General features: G+C 40.9%; 2 protein-coding genes and 1 long non-coding RNA gene across 3 annotated transcripts in view; all 3 read left to right on the forward strand.

The window, feature by feature from the left end:
* Window positions 1-9,192, forward strand: part of LOC103370060 (uncharacterized) — a 12,346-nt gene extending 3,154 nt beyond the window's left edge. The window contains exons 2-4 of the long non-coding RNA XR_520866.1: window positions 6,163-6,249; window positions 8,445-8,502; window positions 9,002-9,192. This is a non-coding gene — a long non-coding RNA (uncharacterized LOC103370060). The remainder of the gene's footprint in view (window positions 1-6,162; window positions 6,250-8,444; window positions 8,503-9,001) is intronic.
* Window positions 9,193-10,194: 1,002 nt separating this feature from the next.
* il12bb (interleukin 12B, b) overlaps window positions 10,195-23,257 on the forward strand; it is a 20,273-nt gene continuing 7,210 nt past the window's right edge. The window contains exons 1-2 of the mRNA XM_008298971.1: window positions 10,195-10,200; window positions 20,662-20,666. The gene's annotated coding sequence lies outside the window, so the exon portion shown is untranslated. The remainder of the gene's footprint in view (window positions 10,201-20,661; window positions 20,667-23,257) is intronic.
* ubtd2 (ubiquitin domain containing 2) lies at window positions 12,372-22,119 on the forward strand. The gene is made up of 3 exons (XM_008298970.1): window positions 12,372-12,533; window positions 15,133-15,369; window positions 21,456-22,119. The coding sequence occupies exons 1-3, from the start codon at window positions 12,464-12,466 to the stop codon at window positions 21,965-21,967; spliced, it is 819 nt and encodes a 272-aa protein (XP_008297192.1). The 5' UTR covers window positions 12,372-12,463; the 3' UTR covers window positions 21,968-22,119.

Below are 23,257 nucleotides of genomic sequence, written 5' to 3' on the forward strand. Positions count from 1 at the left end.
CCTGCTGATGTCAGAATTTACGTCACTTGCACCCTTTCAGACTTCTTGTATTTTCTCAGATGTGAACAGTATGACTCCATCTCCTTTATCAGTAAGAACATTCATGTTAACTGGCTTTTCCTATCATAACCACCACCTGTGATATCTGGTGATATTAGTCTGTTTAAGGACTTGATTTAGGGCATCTGAGGGCAGCTGCAGACACCACAAATGTATATATGTTCTTAATATACAACTTTTAGTCTGCTTGGAGGACTGTCCTATACATGCATAGTAGATTGGTGTATGCACATGACTGCTGAACATTTGCACCACTGCTCTTGTAGTGTAGTTACCACACAGACACAAATTTTGGGCTGCATGTGGATTTATTCGATAAATGGATACACAGAGGCTGACACATACTAATCCTTCTCTTGCTATAGCTTCTGATGTCAGGTTCATGAGTAGAAAATAGTAACAGTAAGTGGCACCCTAAAAAAATCAGAATGATGCCTTAAAGGTAAAAACTACTGTTGTTACTTAAAAGCTGTTCTTACAATACTCTAACAATTGTGCAAACCAGGGATATAAACCAAATAATCACAATGGAAACAGCCAAAACACAATTCAACACCACACTGGTCAGTTCTGGTAGCTTCCACATATAAATAAAGCTTCTCAATGACTAACTGTAAATGAAACTTTAATCTGGTTTTGGATCAAGGTCCCAATCACTAGTGCAGAGGGGTGTTTTTCTACTGGTTCATCTTGTTTCTCCCCCCCACACTGCAATGCACTACATTTTACAGATGTCTAAACATCTGTTACGTGATTCAATAGCTGACAATGATGACGCAAAATAACAATGATTGGTAAACGACCGATATCTCAATTTGCTGCTCACTAATGAACGAACTATTGATTGTCCATTACACAGTCAGGAGCAGTGAATGAGTGAACAAGGGGGAGATTTTAGACGCAACCACCGACAACCCTGAAACTAAGTGACACGTGTGCTTGGCTTCACTGTATCTTGCACGTTATATGTTGCTTCAGCTGCAAGTTTAGTGCTTTTTCAGGTGCTGAGAGAAGAAGCTGTGAAGACCTGCAACCCAAACATCAGATATCAAACTAAGACGAGTCCTATTTAAATTGTGGATGGTATTTTGGGCCTTCTGTGAGAGTTCTGTATAAATTTATATGATAAATCTATATGCTAGTGAGGCGAGCTATATCCATAAAGCTATATCCAGCTTTACCAGTCGAGACAGGTGAACTCTAAACAAAGGCTAGCGACTGTATTTTAACTATATATTGTGCTTTATGTTTCTTATTCCATGGGTTTTTCTTTATTTTTCAGATTTTTCACCATATTAAAGTTGTGTTATATCATAAATTTACAATGTGCAATGAGCATACAGCGCAAAAGCAAGCCTGGAAGGTAAAAGCACAAAGGCACTGTCTCTTTCATTTATTCAATACTCCCTATATAACATTTCTATTTAACTCGGTAGTGAGTAGAAAGTTCAGATTTCACATGCGTACTTATCAGTATCATTTTGCATCATCACTGTTAGCTGTTGAGTTGCGGACAAACCACACAAGAGGAATCAAGCTCACCTCAGAGTCTCACAAAAGCAGAACGCACTGTTGAAAAGGAAAAGATACTTGAGCATGTGTATCCTCCTTTGTGTTGGGAATTTCCTGAGTGTCTCAAACTGGTTTTCGGCCCACCGACTGAACACTTATGGTGCTGCCAACACTCCAACATATGGTGTCACACCAGCTGAGTTGTCAGCCTTGGCAACAGCCTGAATTTTGTTTGTTTATGTAAGTCCATGTATGTATTTCTGTATTTCGTGCAGCCCTTCTCTGTGTGTGCATATTTGTACTCAGTGACCATAAATGCAAGGTTGCGTGTGTGTCCATGGTACAGTTCCAGAGAAACGCAGGAAGTTAAATATTCTCTGATTGTCCTGCTGTCGGTCTGCATGCCATTTGGCAGGCAGTGCTTCCCATGCGTGTCGTCCCCTCATTTTAAATTCAGTGTTCACTCTTTACATTCTTAACACCAGAACTGAAGGACGACTCAGTTTGACATCAAAATAAGGGTCTCAATTCATGAGCATCAGTGTTTTAGTTCCAGTTTTCAACAGTTTTCTCGCACTGAGAAAAACAAACACCAAACCGTTGTTTTCATTGCACAATATACTTGTCTAATGTCAGCTTCAAAAATGCCAACTCAGAAGGTGTAAGAAATCCAATCACAGTGCGTTAATGGATCACATTACATCAGGCTCGATTAGATCTAATTAGATTAGGATCAGATTATCACTTAGACACCTTCTTAGCCAGGCAGGCAGAGCACCATGCTGACAAAGAGGAGCGACACGCAGCCACTTCGATTCATGCTGGCTATTTGAGGCTGTCGTTGCTCCTCTCGCTTCATTGTGAATTTTATTATCCAATCATGCCAGGACGCGTTAGGAGACAACTCTGATACAAAAACCTAATTTGACTCGCGCTGCTACCGAATAATCCTAACAAGACATGGAGGTGTCTCGGGCTCACTTTGTGATCGCATTTCTGCGTCGCTTGGAGGCAATTCAACTGCAACTCACTCTATGGCAATGTAAACATGGGAAGAGAAATAATACAGACGCATAAGCAAGACAGACATATTGGAGATGTGTCGTCACCATGAATGCTTCACAGTCATTTGATTGAAAGGGAGAGACCTACATTTTTAGAGGTTTTGAACAAGGTGACGGTTGGTAAAATACCTTTTTAATCCTTCCCTTGTCAAACAGGAGACGCTGCTGGTTTATTTCATGTCGTTGCTAATTGCCCTTTAAGCTCTGCCAGAGACTGCTGGATTTTTCCACAACCGAACTGTAATGCTTATTAGAGAAGACACTTGTGGACACAGAGAACAAACAAGTTAGTAGAAAGGTTGTGAGGTACTCAGGGAAGGAAAATGCAAAAAGGTGATTGAGTTTGGCATTTATAGTTACTGCATTTGACATGAAGTTTGAAAAACACACCTAAAGAAATGCTGTCTGCCCTCGACTACACTATGTTTCCAAACGCACTGAGTGTTGTCTCCACTCCTTTCTGTCTAATTTCCTGTTTAAAAAAAAAAAAAAATTGAGTAACCAGGCTACAGCAGAGCAAAATATAGGAAATGTTATCAAGATCTGCAACGTTTCCATTTATAGTCAGTTTAACAGGATATGAAAATTACTAATAGTCCTGTGTAAATGTTTAGGACATTCGCAAATGTTTCACATAAAAACAGTTTAATTTGTGATTACAACTACTCCATTTGTATGTTAACAACAAATTACATTTTACACTTTTAAGAGAAAGTAGCAAAGAAGCTTTTTAGACATAAACCTTACAAGCATATAGTTCGGTGCTGGATTAAACAAGTGAAGAGTTCATTTGCAAAAACAGATAACTCCATCTTCACAAACCTTCAGAAAACTCCCCTTTCCATCTTCTACCTGAGACAGTATCAATCAAACTTAAGTTATCCCTGTTTCTGTCATGTCATTGCTACTGAGTCAAATTCACTCAACTTTAGTTTGATTGATATTATCTCAATCAAACAACAAACAATTAAGTTTTCAGAAAATCTACAAAAATAGATTTATCTGTTTTTGCAAATGAACTCTTCAAGTATACAGCAGGTTAAACTAAGTCTTTAACTGAAACTGAAACATTTGTGCACAAGTAATAAAACAAGGCGATGGACAGCCATACTAAAAAGGCACTATTGTTGTGAAAGTGACAATTTTATCCGAAACAAATAAATGATAGTGCCAAGTGTGAGCACACCCACAACACACAAGGTGGTTGTGGGTGTGTTTCCACATGTCCTGTCCGAGCTCTTCTGCAGAAGTACAAAGAAACTGGCAGTGCTGACGTCTGGAGGAGCCGTGGTCTACCAAGGGAACCAACTGCAGCAGACAAATGACACATCAAGCTAATTTTCTTTCAAAATCCTACAGCACCATCTGCACAGGCCTCGGGGCAGAAACCAGTGGGATCCTGGCACATGCACATACAGCCCACAGTAGTCTGATCAGAGGGGGTCCTCATGGAAGATTTGCAGACAAAAAGTTGGCAAAAACAACGGCAAGTGACTCACCTGTGAATGAAAATGCAGAAACAGGGATGCAGTGAAGTGGTAACAGGTGCTCTGGAATGATGAGTCAAACAATTTTAAATGGTTCCAACAGAAGGACATTTGGTTGCATCTGAACTTTGCATCATTCAGCCAGTCTGGGATGATGAGAAGAAGCAACTGAGATGTTTTAAATCCACACATTAAATGGCAAATTCTCCTGGATGCTTCAAAAACTCTGCATAAGTGCACCTTAAAAATTGAATCTTTTAATAAAAAAAGTGGTTTAACCAAATACTCATGTGATGCTCTTTTTCTCCATTTAGTGCAGTTTGCATTTAGTTCATTGATAGAGAGGAAAAACATTTACGTTTTTTTTTCAAGTGTTTTTACTGACAGCCTATGACTTCAGCTCAGCCCTGTGCAACCCTTCTTTTTGTTTACTTGCTGTAAGCGCCCAAAGCTCTGTTGCGCCTGATAAAAATCTTCTCGTCATGTGGATAACCGCTTTAAAAATTAAAATGAAAAAAGTTTCTGACCGTGAATAGCCAAATTATGACTACAGCTGTGTCCTTGTAAACATGCTTCAACCTCCAAGGCCTTTTGTTTTCTCTTCTACCAGGGCTCAATCAGTATTTTGAACTATTTAGGTTTATCATGTACATTTTATATGACAAACTGAAAGAATACAAACATTATAAGAGTTCTAATCAGTTTCACAGTGATGAAGCAGGTCAGCTGTAGCTCAGAAAGTCAAGCAGACACATAGCAGCTGCCTGTTCAGAAAAAAAAGCTTCTATTCTACTCGTTTTTTAAGTTATTTTTTTGGCCTTTATTTGACAGTGCAGTGAGAGAGCGGGACAGGAAAATGGGGGAGAACAATAGGGGAAGGACCTGTGGAAAAGGGCCATGAGCGAGATTCAAACTCATGACCTCCACATCGGAGACTGCAGCCACTATACATGGGACACCAGCTCAACCAGGTGAGCTCTAGCGGCACCTCTGGTTTTTTAAATAAATAGTTTTATACTTGCTACTCAAAACCTCCCTAACATTGTACCTTAAAAAGTGCTCTTGTGGACACTACACTAAGCAGAGACTGATCCAAAACATTTTATTTTTTTTAATTACAAGATTAATGGTGTGATTTGACCCAACGGTAATTTACACACAACTGATAAATATATTTATAGATTGTTCTTGTTTAATGGAACACCTTAGTGTTTGGCTTTTCAGATAAGACTGTTTTACTTGCATATCTTTAGTTAATATATTCTTTGTTCACTGAGCGTCTTGGGCACAGTTGTGGTTGGGTGCACTTGTGAGGTGCAAAATAATCGGTCTGGTTGTTGAATTTTAAACTTCGCAGATTTTTGCAACATATTTAGTTTTTCCTTATCCACACAGAGAACTGTATTATTTGCAAAACTGGGTAAGAAAGGGTACTTTAAAAACTACAACTAACAAATAAGGCACGACAGTGAGGTTGTGCTCAGACAGAGTGGTGCAACAACATGCTGATGTTTAGCAGGAATAACTTCTGCCGTGTTCACCATCTTAGTGTAGCTTGTCACCATGCCAGCATTGGCTATTACTTCTCTGAACACGAAGTGCATCTGAGGTTGATGGGAATGTCACTAGTTTGCATGTTTGGAAAAGATGTCAATCTATGTCATAGCTGTCATGACAACTACAACTTGTGGAAAGTTGAAACCATCCCCGACTTTAGGACACCTAATCTATTGGAACCCACAAAATTCTTGCTAATCCATGTATTAGATGTTGAGATATTTTACCAATTAAGGGAAAAGAAACAGGATCAACAGCTTTTGTATAATTCATCCTCTAGAACCCACGACTGCTTGTGCCTAATTCCAGAACAATCCATTTAAAAGTTGTTGAGGTATTTCAGCCTTGACCAGAGAAATAGCAAACAGACCAACAATGTCATCCATACAGCCAGTAACACTGTAAACCAAATGTCTTGCTGTTTAATCTTTGTCTGTGGTCCCCTAACTGAATGAAAATATTATTGCTCTTTCGAGGAACAGCTTTTCTCACGAGCCATGTCCAGATGAGACGTTGAGGTCCCTTTTTGGTCACAAGTATTGCAGAAGAAAAGAAGGACGCACCTTAAGGTAGTAGTTCACTGCTGAGTTCACTTCTTGAAATACTTCACCGTCGTAAATCACCACCCAGAGCAGAGACCGTTACGTAACTCTATTTGTGTTGAACCTCAGTGATGCACGGGTTGAGAGCTTATACATTCAGTGGTGTGATGTGCTGAGAATAAAGGTTTATACCAGGAGGTTACAGCTGTGTTTATGGAGCATATACAGTAGAGGAGGAGGGGGGGGAGAAAATGAAGACACATCCAGCGGGCAGACAAATCTCCATATAACTTAGCTTTACCATAACAAGTCAAGACTGCTTGAGCTTTGCTTTGTCTGTCTGATCCACTCACATACACAGGGACAACAAAAGAAGCCAAGACAGACTCTGGAGCGATAAGATATACGAAGCCACCAGCACTGCAGCACCAATGCCCAAAATTAGTAAGAGGAGGTCAGCCGCCATTTCCCATCTCCCCCCACTTCCCTGCTCTCTTTCTTTTTAAACTGAGTGCAAAACAGTCCTTTCAACTGCAATTATGGTAATTTAGGGTTTCATTATGGTTGTGTTGATGGAATAACACAAAGGTTGTCTGATGTGGGCTTCTGTTATGGTCCCATGACAAAGAACTTCTGTCCTTACTATATTAATACTGATGGCATATAGCACAACGGCCTACAAGCACTTGATTCATCACAGCACCCAAAAAAACAGACTATAGTAAACCTTTGAAGTCCAGATTTTAAACAATTATTTATATGTATATATAAGATTCTGTCCAAATTCTTAAATCATACACTCAATGGTTTTCTGTATTCTGTTTTAATGCTGAAATGCAATGAAAAGAATTTCAGTCCACATGAATAAAAACACAGCAACTCAACTTTTACTTCGTAGGAATCTTCTCTAGGATGCTCCCTTTTGCACTCAAATATTTATCCCCACATGGGTTAAAATTCTAGGGTGTGTCCATTTACGCTTTACTGATTTCTACGGAGAAGCCTGGGCTTTGAGTCAAGGACTTTGTTCAAAAGACAAGTGTTGACATAGTTAGACGCTCAGATCATTGTCCTGTTAGAATACACTGTACAAAGACTTTTACTTTTATAGGAACTCCTCAATACTGTCCTGCACTTCAGCTAATGTTCTCCTGAAATTGTAAAAAAATAAAATAAAATAAAATAAAAATAAATCCCTTGTCTCTGCAGATTTTCAGCTGACATGCTTCACAGATGAACATGTTTTCATGGTGAGGAATTTGGTATTGTTGAAGAGATACATTTCCAACAGATCACAGAATGTCTTTTTGTGCTTTCATTGATGTTTGGCCTTTCTGACGTACAAGTCTTAAATTTCTTAAGTGCCACATTAGTCGTTGTCCTTCCATTACCATTTCCCATTGCAGTCATATATCTGTAATTCTGTCACAGCATCCCTCGGGGTTATTTCTCTCCTTTCTGGCCAAGGTCGTTCTTGAAATCCTGCAACAAACAGGTTTAGGGTCAATATTTCCACATTTTAAAAAACTCCTCTAATACCATTTGTGCTCTTGCAAAGTCCCAACAGTCCGTAGCGTATTGTATTGTGTGCCAGAACGTAAAACGGAAGACTTAATGGATCTGTGCACAGTTGGGGATTAGATAAATTGGTCCAATGTGCAAGAGGTGAATTGGGATTCTCCTGCACTGTTTCTGTGTCCCTCGGCACCAGCATTAATACTGTTTAGATTAAATGTGGTACATTGGATTCGCTCCTGCTGCCCTGTTCACTCCACACTGGAGGAAATAAATGAGATTTTATTTGGTCAAGAAAGAGCAAGCTAGCGCCTTTTGCTGCTGGTCGAGGGAAACCTTTACTTGAGAATGTTGTTTGCGATTTCAAAATTAGAGCATGAACAGCAGTTTTTTGGGGTTGTTTTTATCTAAGTTTTCCATCCAGTGAGTTACAAATAGTAAACTGAGGGACTCCGTTTAGCTGGAATTAATATTATTTTGTTTCGCAGATAGCCTCGCGATGGATTACCAGGAAATAAAGCGGCCAGCAACCTTCCTAGTCTGAGCTTCATCTTGAGCGTCTAACCCTGAATGCCACTTTAAACCTTCGGGTCAACTTGACCTGAATCTCTCTCTGCCTGCCTGTCTATTACTCTGCCTTTCTCTCTTGTTCACTCTGATTTTCAGTCTGATTTCTTTTCCATCTCTGCTTCTCTTTTTCCTTTCAGGGAAGTGTGACACTGTGGGGAATAGGTTGGAGGGCTGCAGTTGGTTCAGACACAGCAGGTAATTGTAAATCAATGAAAGGACAATCAACTGTGTGCCGTCTGTCAGCCTCCTTCACACACAGCTGGATTTGAATGAGTTTAAAAGCTTCAAACGGCCCAGTCTTTCTGGTCATCATCAAATGCACTCTGAGGCAATGGGTCTGGGACAGATAACAGTAAATCAATAGGTCCACTTGCTGTCCTGCCTTCAACACAGATGGGGCAGTTGAACATCTTCAAATGGCCAGACAATTGGAACAGCAGCATCAAACAGATAAAAGGGCAGATGTAATTCTGCAGACTTTGGGCCAATGCGAGAGCTAGCCAGTTAAGAATAAATTGACCGATGACAAGCCTATTAACTGTGTGTCAGCTGCTCTGTTGGCCACATGGAAGAAGAAGTGGAAGGAAGTGAGGCTGCTTGAGAAAATAAAAAGCAGACGAAAGGGAGTAGACAAAAGGACAATATCAAGAAAATAAATAAATAAACAGGTTCTTTTGTGTTTTTTCTCCACAAGACTACGATGTTTTCCAACCAGCAAGACTGAAGCCTGGTGCATGCTTGTATGGCAGCAGAGGAGACAGAAAGCTGAGCAATTACTGCCTCAGGGTTCAGATGAACAACCACAGTGACTATTTGCAATTTTCTGCTTTCATGTTCGCAGGCGACATGTCACGTTGTTCATCAAAAAAAAAGAAAAAAAAATCACATCTATATTTTTTTTCTTTGCCGTCTGGTACGATTACGTGAGTCATGCTTGCTTTAGTGACGAAAACCGGTCGACATTAGACAAGAGCACCTGTAAAAAGGAGGTGCCATATGCCTTAATGCACGTACTGCAGCACTCTAGCAGGTGTAATGAATTTTACTCTCTCCCAAAAAGCGCAATTGAAGGTCTTTAATTACGGTGCTCGTGGAGGTTCCTGACCTTTTAGCTTCCATCATGCACTAAAATAAAAGGCCATGTCAGTGTGTCTCTGTCTGTGTCACACACACACACTCATGCACACACACACAGCATTTTGGTCTATGCAGGACACATCAGCCTGCAGTTCTATCTCTCCAGCACCATCTACTGACTGACCAATGCACTAGCAGACAGAGGAAAGACAAGACAAAACAAGAAGCACAAAAAAACAAATTCACATTTCAGGAAAAAAGTGTCCCCATCTCATAGAGAAAACTACAAGAATAAGTGTATTTAAACGTACATTATACAGTTGCATTTATTGCATTGTGAAAGATGCCTAGTCGTGATGATTTAATCACTGTAGCTGGCTGTATGCACACAAACAGAAGGATCTATGGTCAATCACTCATTTGAAGCAACATAATGTGCCATATTTCAGTGTTGTAACACCGTGGTCTCAGTTACGGATGCCTCCTCCCTCTGTGTTCCTTTCAACTACCATCAAACTGTTTAACTCAACAAAACACTTGAACCACACTTTGCACATTAACCACATTTGCCATTCAAAGTAATTTAATCATGCTGCTGGATGAAACAAAGTCACTAGAGGTCACTATAGCTCTCAGAAGTTGACTTGCAATGCTTTTCATGTGTGTTTAGTCAACAGCTTATTCTTGCCTCGAGCAGGCCGTAATATGTCACAGCTTACTGAGGCCTTTCAAGACTTTTATTAAAATCATACAGCCGCATGCTTTAATGTGCTCTAAGTTTCCTTTTAAACCTTCTTAGAACACGTCCACACCAATGTAGAGTTTGAGGGTCTGTGAGATGTCAGCGATCCCTTTATAGACTCCCAGCTAGGTCCCTAAAACGGCAACATTCCCAGCAGAAATCACTTTGATCAACACACTGCAGCGCCACCCTGAGTGAAACATGCCGCTATGAAGGGCGATGTGCAATCATTTGCATCATGAATGTGCGTCGACATATAGAAGGAAGTACAGAAGATCCTGCTGATTCTCCTGCTGCGAGCTTGATCACAGGGAGAAGCGGCGGCATGTCAAGTGTGTTCTCAGCAACTTGTTACATCACATTACGTCACTCGTGTCGTGCACGCAGTCAGGAGAGCGTTTCCAAAGAAGCCCTCTCCCACATCAACATCTTCTTTCAGTTCCTTGCGATGGGAAATAATTGTAATTCCAGACAGCTTTGTTGTAAAATTACCCTTGCTATCCTGTTCCTATTGTGTGTGTGGTATCAAACGTGTGTGTGTGTGTGTGTGTGTGTGTGTGTGTGTCAATGTGCATTTGTGTGTGACAGTGTGTCAAATTACACTCAAGTCTCTTTGGCAGCCCTAAAGATAGTGACCAGGCCAGAGTTTGTTCTTTTGGTGCAAGAGTGGAGAATGCAACAGTTGGAATAGAATAGAATAGAATAAAATAGAATAGAATAGAATAGAATAGAATAGAATAGAATAGAATAGAATAGAATAGACAACATAATACGAACATTTCATTCTATACTGTAAAGTCAAAATGCTGCCCTTTTTTAAAGCAAAATGTAAATGGTTTAATCTCTACTGGAATAGAGTAGAATAGAATAGTACACAAATGGCATTTCATTCTACATTGTATAGTATGATTTATCTACAAGTATTCAGATTCAAATTGTGTGCTACTAAAACTGCCCTATCCTATAGAATAGAATAGAATAGAATAGAATAGAATAGAAAACATAATACTTGCATTTCATTCTACATTATAAAATTTTAATTTAGCTGATTTTGTGAACAGTCTACTGAAACCCTACTATACAAGACAGAATAGAACAGAACAGAATAGAAAACACAATACTTGCATTTCATTCTACCTTGTGAAATCAGAACAAAACTGTATAGTGTAACTTCTGAAATGCTAGAATAGGATAAAATAGAATAGAATAGACGACACAATACATGCATTTCATTCTACATTGTGAAATCAGAATTTTGTTCTTGTTTAAAACAAAACAAACTATATGGTCTACCTTCTAAACTTCTAGAATAGAATAAAATAGAATAGAATAGAATAGACAATGCTAACATCTCATTCTACAAAAAAAAAACAAATCTGACTGACTGACAGTTGACTGATTGAATGATTATTGTTGTTGTTGTGTGGAATATATGTTATATTGATTTGAAGAAAAAAAAAGAGAGAAAGTGAGCTTTTACAAGATTGAATTTCCCTTCTGGGATAAATAAAGTATTTTTCATTTCATTTCATTACCTTATGAAATTTGATTCCCCCCCCCCCCTTTTTTTAAATAAAAAGTCTACTGAAACCCTACTATGCAAGACTGAATAGAATAGAATAGAATAGAGTAGAATACAATACAATACAATACAATACAATACAATACAATACAATAGAAAACTTGCATTTCACTGTGAAAATAGGAATCTGCCCTTGTTTGAAACTAAACAGTCTGCTGAAGACAGAATAGAATAGAATAGAATAGAATAGAATAGAATAGAATAGAATATTTGACCCAACTTATTGGTTAAAGTGAGTGAGGGTGATGGAGGGCAGCCCTAGCAGCAGGAGGCCTCTTTGACATTCAAGGATCAGGGTTTTGATGTGTCTTCATCGGGACAGCAAACAGCTTCTCACCAAACATGACAGCAGATGTGTCAAAATACATCATCATCATCACCACGAACAACAAACTGTGCAGCGAACATTTGATGCCCCACAGAAGAAAAGCATCTATTTCCTTTAACCACCGCGCACTTCTCCTTTGTTCTGCTTCTCCCGGTCACCTTGCGGACCCCTGCCCGCCGTCCTCTCTCCGCCTCCCCGCAGATGAAGAAGACGATGCCCGCTGCGCCCCGTCACAGCTGAGAGGAGGAGGAGGAGGGAGGGAGGAAGGAAGGATAGAGGAAAGGACGGGAGGGAGGAAAGGGAGAGGAGGAAGGAAAGAGGGGAGGGGGGAAGAGAGAGAAAAACGAGAGAGAGGGGTAGTGGATGTAGCTCTAGCTGTGGGCCGGGGGGTGAGCTACCTAGCCCGGGCTGCTCCGCCGAAACATCCATGGGTGGCTGTGTCGGGAGCCACCACGACTCTTCGGGCAGCTTAAACGAGAACTCTGACGGTACTGGAGGTAACTTATCGACGTCTTTTAGTGGCTTGGCTTTTTTTTTCTCTCTGTCTTTCTTGTTTTTTTGAGGGGCTTCCTGCAGGCTTTCTGCATGTTGTCCTGGCTGGAGGTCTCCTTTCCCTTCCCCTTTCCTACCCGAGCCAGACGGAGCCGGAGACGGACCCAGCAGCCCCGCCGGCTCTCTGCCTCCACACAGCGGGCCTCGACGAGAGAAATTACGCCTCGTCTGCTTGCTTACTTTCCAAAGTGGGGGATATTTACTGTGCGACGCTGCCTCCCTTTGTTCTTTTGGTGTTGACTGAGCTAGCCGGCTAAAACGGCAGCTAGTTAGCTTGCTAGCTTTTTCTGCATAACAAATATGGGTCACAGACAGCAATGGCATGCAAGGGAGCGCACAGGAGTGATTCAGTTTGATTTGAATTATGCCCCCCGACTGTCTGCACAACTTAAAGTCACTGCGAGCTCAACGCATGCTGCACTTACGGCTTTTCTCAGTGCTTTTGTGTTTGTATTCACTGTTTGGTTAAGAAGTGTTTGGTCCTGGGGAAAGTGGAGGAGAAGGAGGAGGAGGTGTCAAAACTTAAAGAGTGCTGCAGCTTTGTGATCAAGGAAGTGTGCGTGTGTTTTAATTGTTTTGTGAGCAAGGCCTGAGAGCAGCAACTGAGCATAAACACAACACAGAAGATTGCAACAGATTATTGTATTTATTGAGCAATAAACAGCATTGCATGCAGCGTGCTTAAGGTTGTGGCATGGGAGCTGGACCAGGGGTAGAATAAAGGTGGCTTTGTGGGTCAAAATATGATTTAAAAAGTGTAATTTCTTGGTTGCAAACTAGGAAATGTTGCACTAAATCTGATGGGCTGAAACAACAATTCAGAGGAGACACTGACAAGCCGTTTGTATTTATCTTAACCAGAGGCCCAGTTTTGTGGAGGTTTTCTTCAGGTGTCAACTTTATGCTGAAGTTTCCAGGTTGGTCTGGTCTGCAGATTTCATCTACTTAGTTATTTTAATTACAGACTGGAGGATCCAGCTGGGCGTGGAGGTGGAGACGGAGCACCACCCGACTAGATGTCACATAAATAGTAAATATCTGTGTGTAGCATCGACAGGCAGTGCAGCGTTAAAACAGATGCAGACAAGCAGCTGTGACTTGACATCTTGTGTGATGATGGCAGAGACAAGGCAATTAGACCTAAATACATGTAAATTAACTAAAGCAGATGCCGCAGCCAGGTTTACCTAGTTTGAGCGCGATAGTATTTTTGGTGTAAAATCCTGAAGGATTTATGGAAATCGCTGAATGGCGGTCAAATAGTCTATTGTTTAGAATTATATTAGTGAATTATTGGCAGACCGGTGAACTGGAAAGTAGGCTAATGCAGAAGCATGAATGCACAGTCAAGCAGACAAGTTGACATATATGCAGGAATTCAGCCAGGTATCACTGGAAAATGATTATATGCAGTGGTAAAATGTTGTTTTGTTTCTTCAGATTGTTTTTGAATGTGCTTAAACCCCTTTCAGGCAACACTAAAGTCTTGTCTCATCTTTATTTTTGACATGAGGACCTCAAGGACCCACCATACTCTGATTGAGTACCATAATCTGGTGGATTTACGAGCCACTTTTAAACGAGAATAATAGTCGCTGCATTATGATAATATACGTAACCGAATGTGACCGAAAAAGCCAAAACAAACGTAAGCAGCGAGACAGTTCGAGGTCTTATTTACTCCAAACAGTCAGTTGAAGGTTGGTGTTATCAGACTTTGCCATGTGATCATCAGACTACATGTGTACCAGCAGCAGGTGTAACTCAACACCTTGATCCATCCTCCTCCTCCTCCTCCTCCTCCTCCTCGTCCTCTCCCTCTACTCTGTCTCTGTGTTGCAAACCCACACACACATATATATACACGCTGTCCTGTACCTGCCGTCCCCTTCGGTGGCGATCCAGATGGTGTTATTCATCAGCCATTCTGCTGCAGATGGAGCACTGTTCGATGCTATAACCGTAACCTTTTAACTGGGTTTAGTAACACAACACTTCCAGCTTCAGTTCGGCTCAGTGTGTGTGCAAGCTCCCTATCATGTTATGGTGTTTGGCCCATGTTTAATCTGTCATCTGAGCTTAGTTGTGTGTCTGAGCAAGCTTAAGAGACTGTTGCTTTGTGTCAAATAAATCCTAACAGTTGTCACGCTCTCTTTCTCCTTACTCTCAATCTCTACTTCTTGTTTTTTATCATCTTGTGTATTCCCCACCTTTTCTGACTTCCTTTGTCATCCTCTATCCCACATCTGTCTATCTTTTCTTTCCTACATCCCCATTTGCGTTTGTTTTTCTTCTTTCCTCATATTGGTAATTCCTATTACTCCATCCTTTCCCCTTCTTGCTTCCCTTTCTGTTGTTCCTCTATTAATTCCCACTATTTCTTTCATCACTTTCTTCCATTCACTCCACCCTTTCTAAATCCCTTTGAGTAATTTTCTATCTTTCCCTTGGGTTCGTCTTCTTTCTCTGCCTTCCTATCATTCTGTTTTTCCTCTCCTTTTCTCTCTGTATCCCCCTTTTCCTTTCTCACTCCCTCCCTCCCAGTGGCTCTAGGGCGTAACCAGCCCCTGAAGAGAGAGCGGCCTAAATGGAAAAGTGACTACCCGATGACTGAAGGCCAGCTGCGCAGTAAGAGAGATGAGTTCTGGGATACGGCGCCAGCATTCGAGGGCCGGAAGGAGATCTGGGATGCGCTGCGGGCTGCGGCCAGCGCCTTTGAGAGCAATGACCACCTGCTGGCTCAGGCCATCCTCGACGGGGCCAGCATCACACTGCCGCATGGTAACACATTTCTACAGTGTAGCTGATGCATCACGGCTTTTGTTTGGCTCTCTGTGAAATGTAGATGTACAGGGGTACTCAACGAAATTAGTTTCACCTGTACTTCCACTGTAATGACAAGACAAAGGGTCTGCCTTAAAAAAAAATCTGAAATGTTGGACACTACAGTTGATGATTACCAGACTGAAGAATCTATCTTCCCAAGATGTCAGTTTTTAGCATCTATGAAAGGTTGCAGATCTTTGTTTTTTGTTTTTAGTTTGGTGTGAGACTCAATGAAAATACAAAAATGGAAAGGAAATGATGGAACTAAACCTACGTGGATTCTGGTAAAATCGCTCCAGGAACCCCATGCTATGGTCTTAAATTGCCTCAAAACAGTCTAAAGCCCTTTTTAGAAATACGCTGTTTTCCATTAACCTGATGCCATCTGAATGCGTTGGCTTCAAGTCTGAATGAGCACCCTGGTTGCTTTTCTGAAAAAGTCCTCGCAGCAATCTCACTAGGTCAGACCTAGTAGGACTTTGGTGTTTCTTAACTGCACAAGTCTAAACTGCATGCCGTCAAATTAGCGGATAGACATACGCAAGCAACATGCTCCGAGCTGTGCGAAGTGATTTGGGGAAGGTTTTTTCCACATTTCAGCACTAATATTGATCCAAAAACATCAGAGAGCGCAAAAAAAAAAAAAACACAGGTAGTGTGCCAAAATCATTATTACAGCTAATATTTAGTTTGTTGCTTCTAGCTGTGGAGGTCTTTCCTGTGAATTTATTGCATACCTGCAGCATCATACTGCAGCAGGATCCATACGAGCCTCTCAAAAGCAACAGAGTAGCACATATTTATGCACATGGAGCAACAGTGATAACTTAATTACCTATGAATATAAATTGTTTTCGACATGGAGACAGATCGATCAGAATACAAGTCACACTGTGTACTTTCCTGCAGGTGAGCTGTCACACAGAGTCACAGTACATAAGCTGCAGTTACATCATTTGTTACATAGCAGATTTATTAGTGCATTAAAACGCATTATGTCACTTGATGTACTGTCCAATCTTGCGTGTATGACAAATATCGTGCATGAACCGTGGCGCTTTCCTTCACTGCCGTATATCTGTATGAGACAATACGGAACATTAACATAAAAGTGACCTACGTCTGAGTAACAGAATGCTGTTATTGTAGCATATTGATTAAGCCATCAGTGTGAAATATTCCATGTCTGAAAGGATTTTTATCTCAAATATATTCAGCAATTTTGGTGAAAGTTCAAGAACAGCCGGCTTGTTGCTGTCGTTTAAAAATTGAACCTCATGACAAAGCAGCACATCCAAACTGGTGTAGGAAGGCTTCATATTGCCACGATAAGAAACTCACCAACTGTGTTGGCTTTCACAGGTCATGACATAAATTCCTGCCACCAGACAGCAGCATTCACTGGGGTTTAATCAGTATTAGCTCTCGAGCATATTGAGAACCACAAGGATGTGGCTTCCCCAGGAAGTGTCTCTTGGTTGTCATCTGATGTTGAAGTTTCATAAAAAAAAGTAAACTTTGCTTCACATTACTATGAATTTCTATCTGTGGGAGGCGAGTGGCGTCTGCGCTGTCCTTTTTGCAATGTCGCACTATAATTTACTTTTTTGCAAATGTGGACGTTGTTACAAGCGTCTACGTTATTCAGCCTGCAGTTAATAGGAGTTAAAGAAGCTCTAAGTGAATCTCAGTGACCACATTTAGGTTTTTAGCTATTAGGAAGAGTATACAGGAGAAGGGATCGATAAATAATAAATGAAAAGGGGCGTGTTCTTGGTGTTGTGAAAGTAGAACTTAATGAAGTAATCAGTCACGTAAATATACAGAAGATACAAAAACACACTTGAGAGGAACAAATCTATAAAATCGACATGGCTCAGATTGTGAAGGCTCCGTTCCAACTTCACACATTAATTATCAGCTTCTTGAGCAGCCTCTTTATTTGTGGACGTGCATCATTTCCTTATTATTCTGAATTCATATAACCTCATATTGTCTCAGCTGGGGAAAGGAAAGGTCCTCTTTTCTTTTTTTTTTGTTTCTTAAGATGTAGTCATTGTGAGCATTGGACAGTGTTGTGTATTGTTCTTGTTGCTGTTCTCACTTTCACAAGTCTCCCCAGACTTCAATATAACAGTGTGGAAGTGTGGTTTTTTTCTGAGTGAAAGTAAATGCCCTAAACTTATGACAGCTAGTCATTATAGGTGTTATCCCTTATAACACTGGCACAGTGTCACTGTTATCATATGTTTTAAGTCATTTGATCTGCACAGTTCCAGGAGTGTGGAGAATTATTCTGTCAGTGGGCCAACAGGTACGCCAAGTGTCAAAGATGTGAACGTTTTTTTCCTGAATGGCATTTGGGTATAGCAGATATCAGTGACAGGCTTTTCCGGAGCATTGGCAGTATCTTGTCCTGCTCTGTTCCTCTCAGCAGTTTGGCTAGGTCAGATCAGATCCCGCTGGGCTGCAGCTGTGGATTCCCCAGACCTGACATCACCGTTTCATTCATCCAGCACTGCAGTCCAAAGAGCAGCCAGATCACGTGAACATTTTCACCATTTGTTACCTTATGACTGTCCATTTGGCTTTTATGTCCAGAGTTAAGATAAAGGTTGGTTCCAGATTGCCCAGGATCATGTTTGGATATTCTGCTGCCTTATTTTTTGCTTTCAGTATTCCTGTTTCACTTGATTGTTCAAGCAATGCAGTTTTGGCCTTGTTCCACTACTTCAGCCTATTGAAAAAAGATGTGAGCTGCACACAGTAACCGGCTGATGAATCAGTTGCCAACTGTGCAGAACTTTGAGATACTCTCATCACGTGTGATTGAGTACTTATCAGCTATAGTTAAAGATTGATATGCAAGTTAACCTGCTGTTTTAAAAGTTAGAATCCAATCTGTGTTCAAGGCTTTTTTTGCTGTGTGTGTGGGGTTGACAGTCAGATCTGGGAAGTAAGTTGGTGAAAACAACATGAAGCCAGTGGACAGAACTTATCTAGAACATTGTGCCATTAATCTTGGTCCGCAGCAAACAGAATACTACTTGAGCTTCTCAGTTTAACAAGAGTCAACAGTCATTCTAGCAAATCTCTGAGGGTCTACTTGTGCAGAGAGGTGCTTTGAGCAAAGAGCTAACATTGCATGCTGTTGACAATAACAAGGCTAACCACCTAACACTTGAAAGGTGTAATGTTTATTACTTTCACCACGTTGATGTGCTGAGTTAGCATGTTAATTAGCACTAAACACACAGTACGGCTGAGGCTGATGGCCATGTCATTAGTTTTACACATTTTTGGGATGGTGAGGATTCGAAAAAGTCAGGCCACCACTCAAGTGATTTAAAATTCTTTATGAAAAGGACAAAAATGTTCATAGAAATGTTTTCAATAATTGAGAGATCTCACTCAAACCTACAAATGTGAACCTTCCAGTGGCACTAGATAAACACTCAGGGGATCACCAAAGTCAGCAGGATCCATTTAATGGCACTCCGTCCAGTAGTTGTTGATGTTTCAGTGCAGACTAAAGTGGTGCACAGATGGTCTGACAGAGAGGCATCCTTAACATGGTGGGAAATGTCAGGTCACTGTGGGACAAGTCCATGATCCTCTAAAATGGTTTAAAAGCTTGAATTGCCTCCATTACTAGTCAGGACTTTATTGGTGCCATTCAGGAAATGGAACTGAGTTTTGAAGGCTTCTCCAAACCCTCATTCGAATTCATAATGGAGACTTTTCACTCTGTTCATTAGAGATGCATCAGCTGATGGGCTCTCTTTTCACTGTGTGATGTAAGACTGGAGGCCAGCTTTGCGGTCATCAAAAGTGGCACCGTGACGCCTAAGATGGGTGCCATTTGTTGGTGAATATTCAACCTGCACCAAATTAAAACGTCACGATCGCTGACTCACATCATTACATGCCTAATGTTTGCAGCCAGCCAAGCCAAGTTCAGGGGGCAAAAACAGGGCTTCAGCAAAAATGAATTTTTAATGTTGACAACTGTTTTCTTGTTTTGATCACAAAATTGAATATTTTAAATTTGGTGCAAGGCTGATCTCTCCCTGCGGGGATGGTTATTTTTTTTTGTTTTGTTTTTTCGATCTGAACTCTTGTGCTTTAATGAAATCCCACACCCAAAAACATTAGCACCACCTGGAATCCATTAGCATTCTGCAGCTGAAAGATAAACACTGAGTTGGGACCAGCTGGAGAGCAACAAAGCAGAATGAGATGTTCAGTCCGAGATATGAGCATCTGAATCATGTTTATATGTTGTCAGTGAAATACGTTTAACATTCATAAGGTATTTGTATTATTGTTTTGGGACATCCCAATCAAAACAGCTCTGAATGCGATGGAAGCTTCACTGTGTTAAAGATTTACTTCATCCCATTGACATTTAAGCTTCTGACAAAAAATGGAGAAGTTTAATCATTCAAAACATGCTTCTGTTATGTCAGGTTGGTTGCATGAGCTGAGAGAGTTTACCTGCATGTTCTTAAAAGCTTTCTCACAATATAGATTCAAGTGTGTTGTTATTGGGTTGAAGTTGTAGTTCTCTTCACACCAAGCGTGATTTTTTGGGCGTTACAATCTGCTGTACACTTGTTATTCACATTACTGCTCAGCTCATTAACACTGAGTCTTGCTCTCTCTCGTTCTGCCTTCACGCTGGTAAACGTTTCCTGAGGCAGAGTGTTGCTCTAATGTCTTCACCTTGACCACAGCAGCTGTCATCCAGAGAGCAGAGAGCAACATCCTGTGGGCTTCTGCTGACTCATCTCAGTCTCAGTTACCACAACACTCACAGTGTCTCTCGGGCGGCTCGCGCCTCAGTTTAAGTCATGAAACAACACGAGAGCGGCTGCAGTGACCTTTTTAAATGTTGTTTATAATAAAACACGGAGAGGTGGGCTTTTGCAGGGGGAGTTTTCTCTCGTGTCTTTAATTATTGTATTTCAATTCTTCGAATGACTGAAGGGCAACATCTTTACCGTCTTTTATAAACGATTGAAAAGATCAACTTTGGGGAGGATTTGGCTGTTGATGGATTTTGCTCTTAATTGTATATTACTCTTGGGAATTCAAATCCAAGACAGGCAAACTTGCAATTAAAAAAAATAAATAAAAAAAATGCAATAGCATGACTGTGTTTTCAGGTATGGTAGACACACAGATTTGTCTGGAATCCCCTGAGTACCCCTGGGGGACCCCCACTGCAAATGATAATGTATTGAGTTTCTGTTTGTGGGATACCAGGACCTATTCACTTCATTCTATTTCCCCCCTCTGTCCACCAGCTCTTTATTCTCAGTGTCTGAATCACAGGCGAGCAACAGTGACATAATGTTTTCTTGTGTAGTACTCCAACTCATGACATTCCCTTTTCTCCTGCTTTCACTTCGATTCTCATTTCCCTATTTCACTTTATTAAAGTGAAATGGGAATTGTAGGTCGGGTTTTGATTGTGTTGTAGGGAAAAATAATGGCGGTGTTTGTCTTTCACTTTATGATTGCATAATATGCAAATATACAGAACATCACATTTAAATACAACATGAATGTACAAAAAAATAATAAATTTTCCTGCTCCACTGAAGAGCTAAAAAGTTAATGAAAGTTTAGAGATTACTCAGTTGTTCATGTTCATGGTTGCTTCTGCTGCATTGGAACATCCCAGTTAATCATTTACCTACTGTACTCAATATACTTGTGCATGCTTCTGGTTATGTTTATATTGGTATTTTAGTTACTGTAAGTGTTAAGCTCTTCTAGATGATGGTTTATGGCTTCCAGTACGTGTACACAAGTTATATAAGACCTCATACCCACGTAAATAGAGTGTCTTTATACAGTAGATGTAGAAAATACAGTAAATCATCACAAGAAGTTCCCTCCTGATGTGTCCTGAAGGAAATATTTCACTTTTTCTTATTTATTTGCTTTAAATTTCTGGGTTAAAATAGACTCAAACCTCTCTCACGGTAACGTTGAAATTCTTTAACTTTTTTTTTTCTTTACAATTCTTTCAGGAGCTTTGACCGAATGCTACGATGAACTGGGGAATCGATACCAGCTGCCAGTCTACTGCCTCTCTCCCCCCGTCAACATGATCGAAGAGCGCTCTGATGAGCCTGATGGTTCAGATCCAGACTCTGGGGCCGCAGACCCGTCCACGGGCAGCGCCAGCGACCCCGGCTCAGGGGGGGAATGTCAGCTCCGGCTCCGGCTCTCCACGGGCCGTGACCTCCGGCTGTCGGTCCGATCCTCAGACACAGTGGGCATGATGAAGCGTCGTCTGCAAAGTCAGGAAGGCGTGCCCGCCGCCACCCAACGCTGGTTTTTCTCAGGTCGGCCACTGACAGATAGGCTGCGCTTGGACCAACTCAACATCTCCAGGGACTATGTAGTGCAGGTCATCCTTAGCCAGCGTCCACCGCCAGAGCCTGTTACCCCACCAGGACATACACCAGAGGCAACTGGTCCTGTGACAGTGGAAGGAGTGGCTGCAGTGCCGCAAGAGCCCACGCCGGTGGAGAATTAAACCCCCCCAAACCTGGCAACCTGGAGCTGGGCATATTAGAGGTCCGGCAGTATTAAAGGGGGATAACAAGGGACAAAAAAGATAAAATTATCCTTCTCTTCTCCTTCTTTCTTCTTCTTCTCTTCTCCTTCTTTCTTCTTCTTCTTCTCTTCCCCTTCTGTCTTCTTCTCTTCTCCTTTCTTCTTCTTCTTCTTCTTCTTCTTCTTCTTCTATTCTCCTTCTTTCTTCTTCTCTTCTCAGTTGTTTTTGCTGAGAAGGATTTTGTTTGGGGGCAGAGGTTGGCCGTCTGCCGGAGCGTAAGGACTCTTGAATTGAGAAAAAGACTCTTCCTTTTGGTTTTACACGTTGAAATTTTGACCTTTTTGAAGTCTTTTTAACTGTTCCTATGGAAACCAAACAACAAAAAGAGAACTTTGTCAGATGGCATAAAGGGTTTTCTTAGCAACACTGATGTTTGAATGTTTCTGTGTTTTAGTTTCCATTCAAGTTCTGCTCTCTGGCAAAGCTGGGTCAGCAGCAGGAATTGTGTTTGTAAGGCTACAGGGTTATACGTACATTTTCAAATCAGACAGTTCAGAAAAATGATAGTTTAACAATCCTTCAGGCATTTTGTTACTCCATGTGAATCAAATCAAGAACACTTTAAGTCAGGGGATTAAGTCAGAACACTAACAGCCGTACTGAGAAGTTTGGTTTTGGTAGTTAGCAAACAGATGTGTCCTCTCTTTTGTCAAGAGGTTGCAGTCGGGGGGCATGACTGGATGTTTTACCAAGCTGCTGCTGGATTAGATTCTTTATTTCACTCTGCTTCACAAACAATCAGATTAATCATGTAATAAACATTATGTAGTCAGCCTGTGTGTGTGTGTGGGTGTGAATAGGTGTGTGTGTGTGCGTGCGCGGATGTTCATATATGATCAAGACACAACCACACTTATTCATGTGGCAAAAGGATGGACATCAGAAACACAGTTGCATATTTTGATTAAATATAGAATGTTTTTAATTAAAATTGGTCATTGTTTATATTCCTCGATCTCCGAGTATTTCCTTTGAATCTTTTCACACTCTGATGTCGATGTGGGACAAAAATGACGCCTGTAGGTTTTGATATGTTCACTTGCTTATGACTTGCTAAAAAGCAAAGTTAGAAGTTTATTGCAACTTGATCTCATATCTATAAGAAAGGGATGTCCTGATACAGTACATACTTGAGCATCTCAAAAAATTAGAACATTGTGAAGTTTAATATTTACCATCAGATATTTGAGAAAGTAAAAAATGCATTAT

This window comes from Stegastes partitus, unplaced genomic scaffold (genome assembly GCF_000690725.1).
Source record: "Stegastes partitus isolate 25-593 unplaced genomic scaffold, Stegastes_partitus-1.0.2 Scaffold1365, whole genome shotgun sequence".
Taxonomy (NCBI): domain Eukaryota; kingdom Metazoa; phylum Chordata; class Actinopteri; family Pomacentridae; genus Stegastes; species Stegastes partitus.

Coding starts and splice junctions, on each gene's coding strand:
- ubtd2 (XM_008298970.1), top strand. CDS start 12,464: ATGGGTGGCTGTGTCGGGAGCCACCACGACTCTTCGGGCAGCTTAAAC. Junction 12,534..15,132: donor GAACTCTGACGGTACTGGAG/GTAACTTATCGA, acceptor CCTCCCTCCCAG/TGGCTCTAGGGCGTAACCAG. Junction 15,370..21,455: donor CAGCATCACACTGCCGCATG/GTAACACATTTC, acceptor CAATTCTTTCAG/GAGCTTTGACCGAATGCTAC.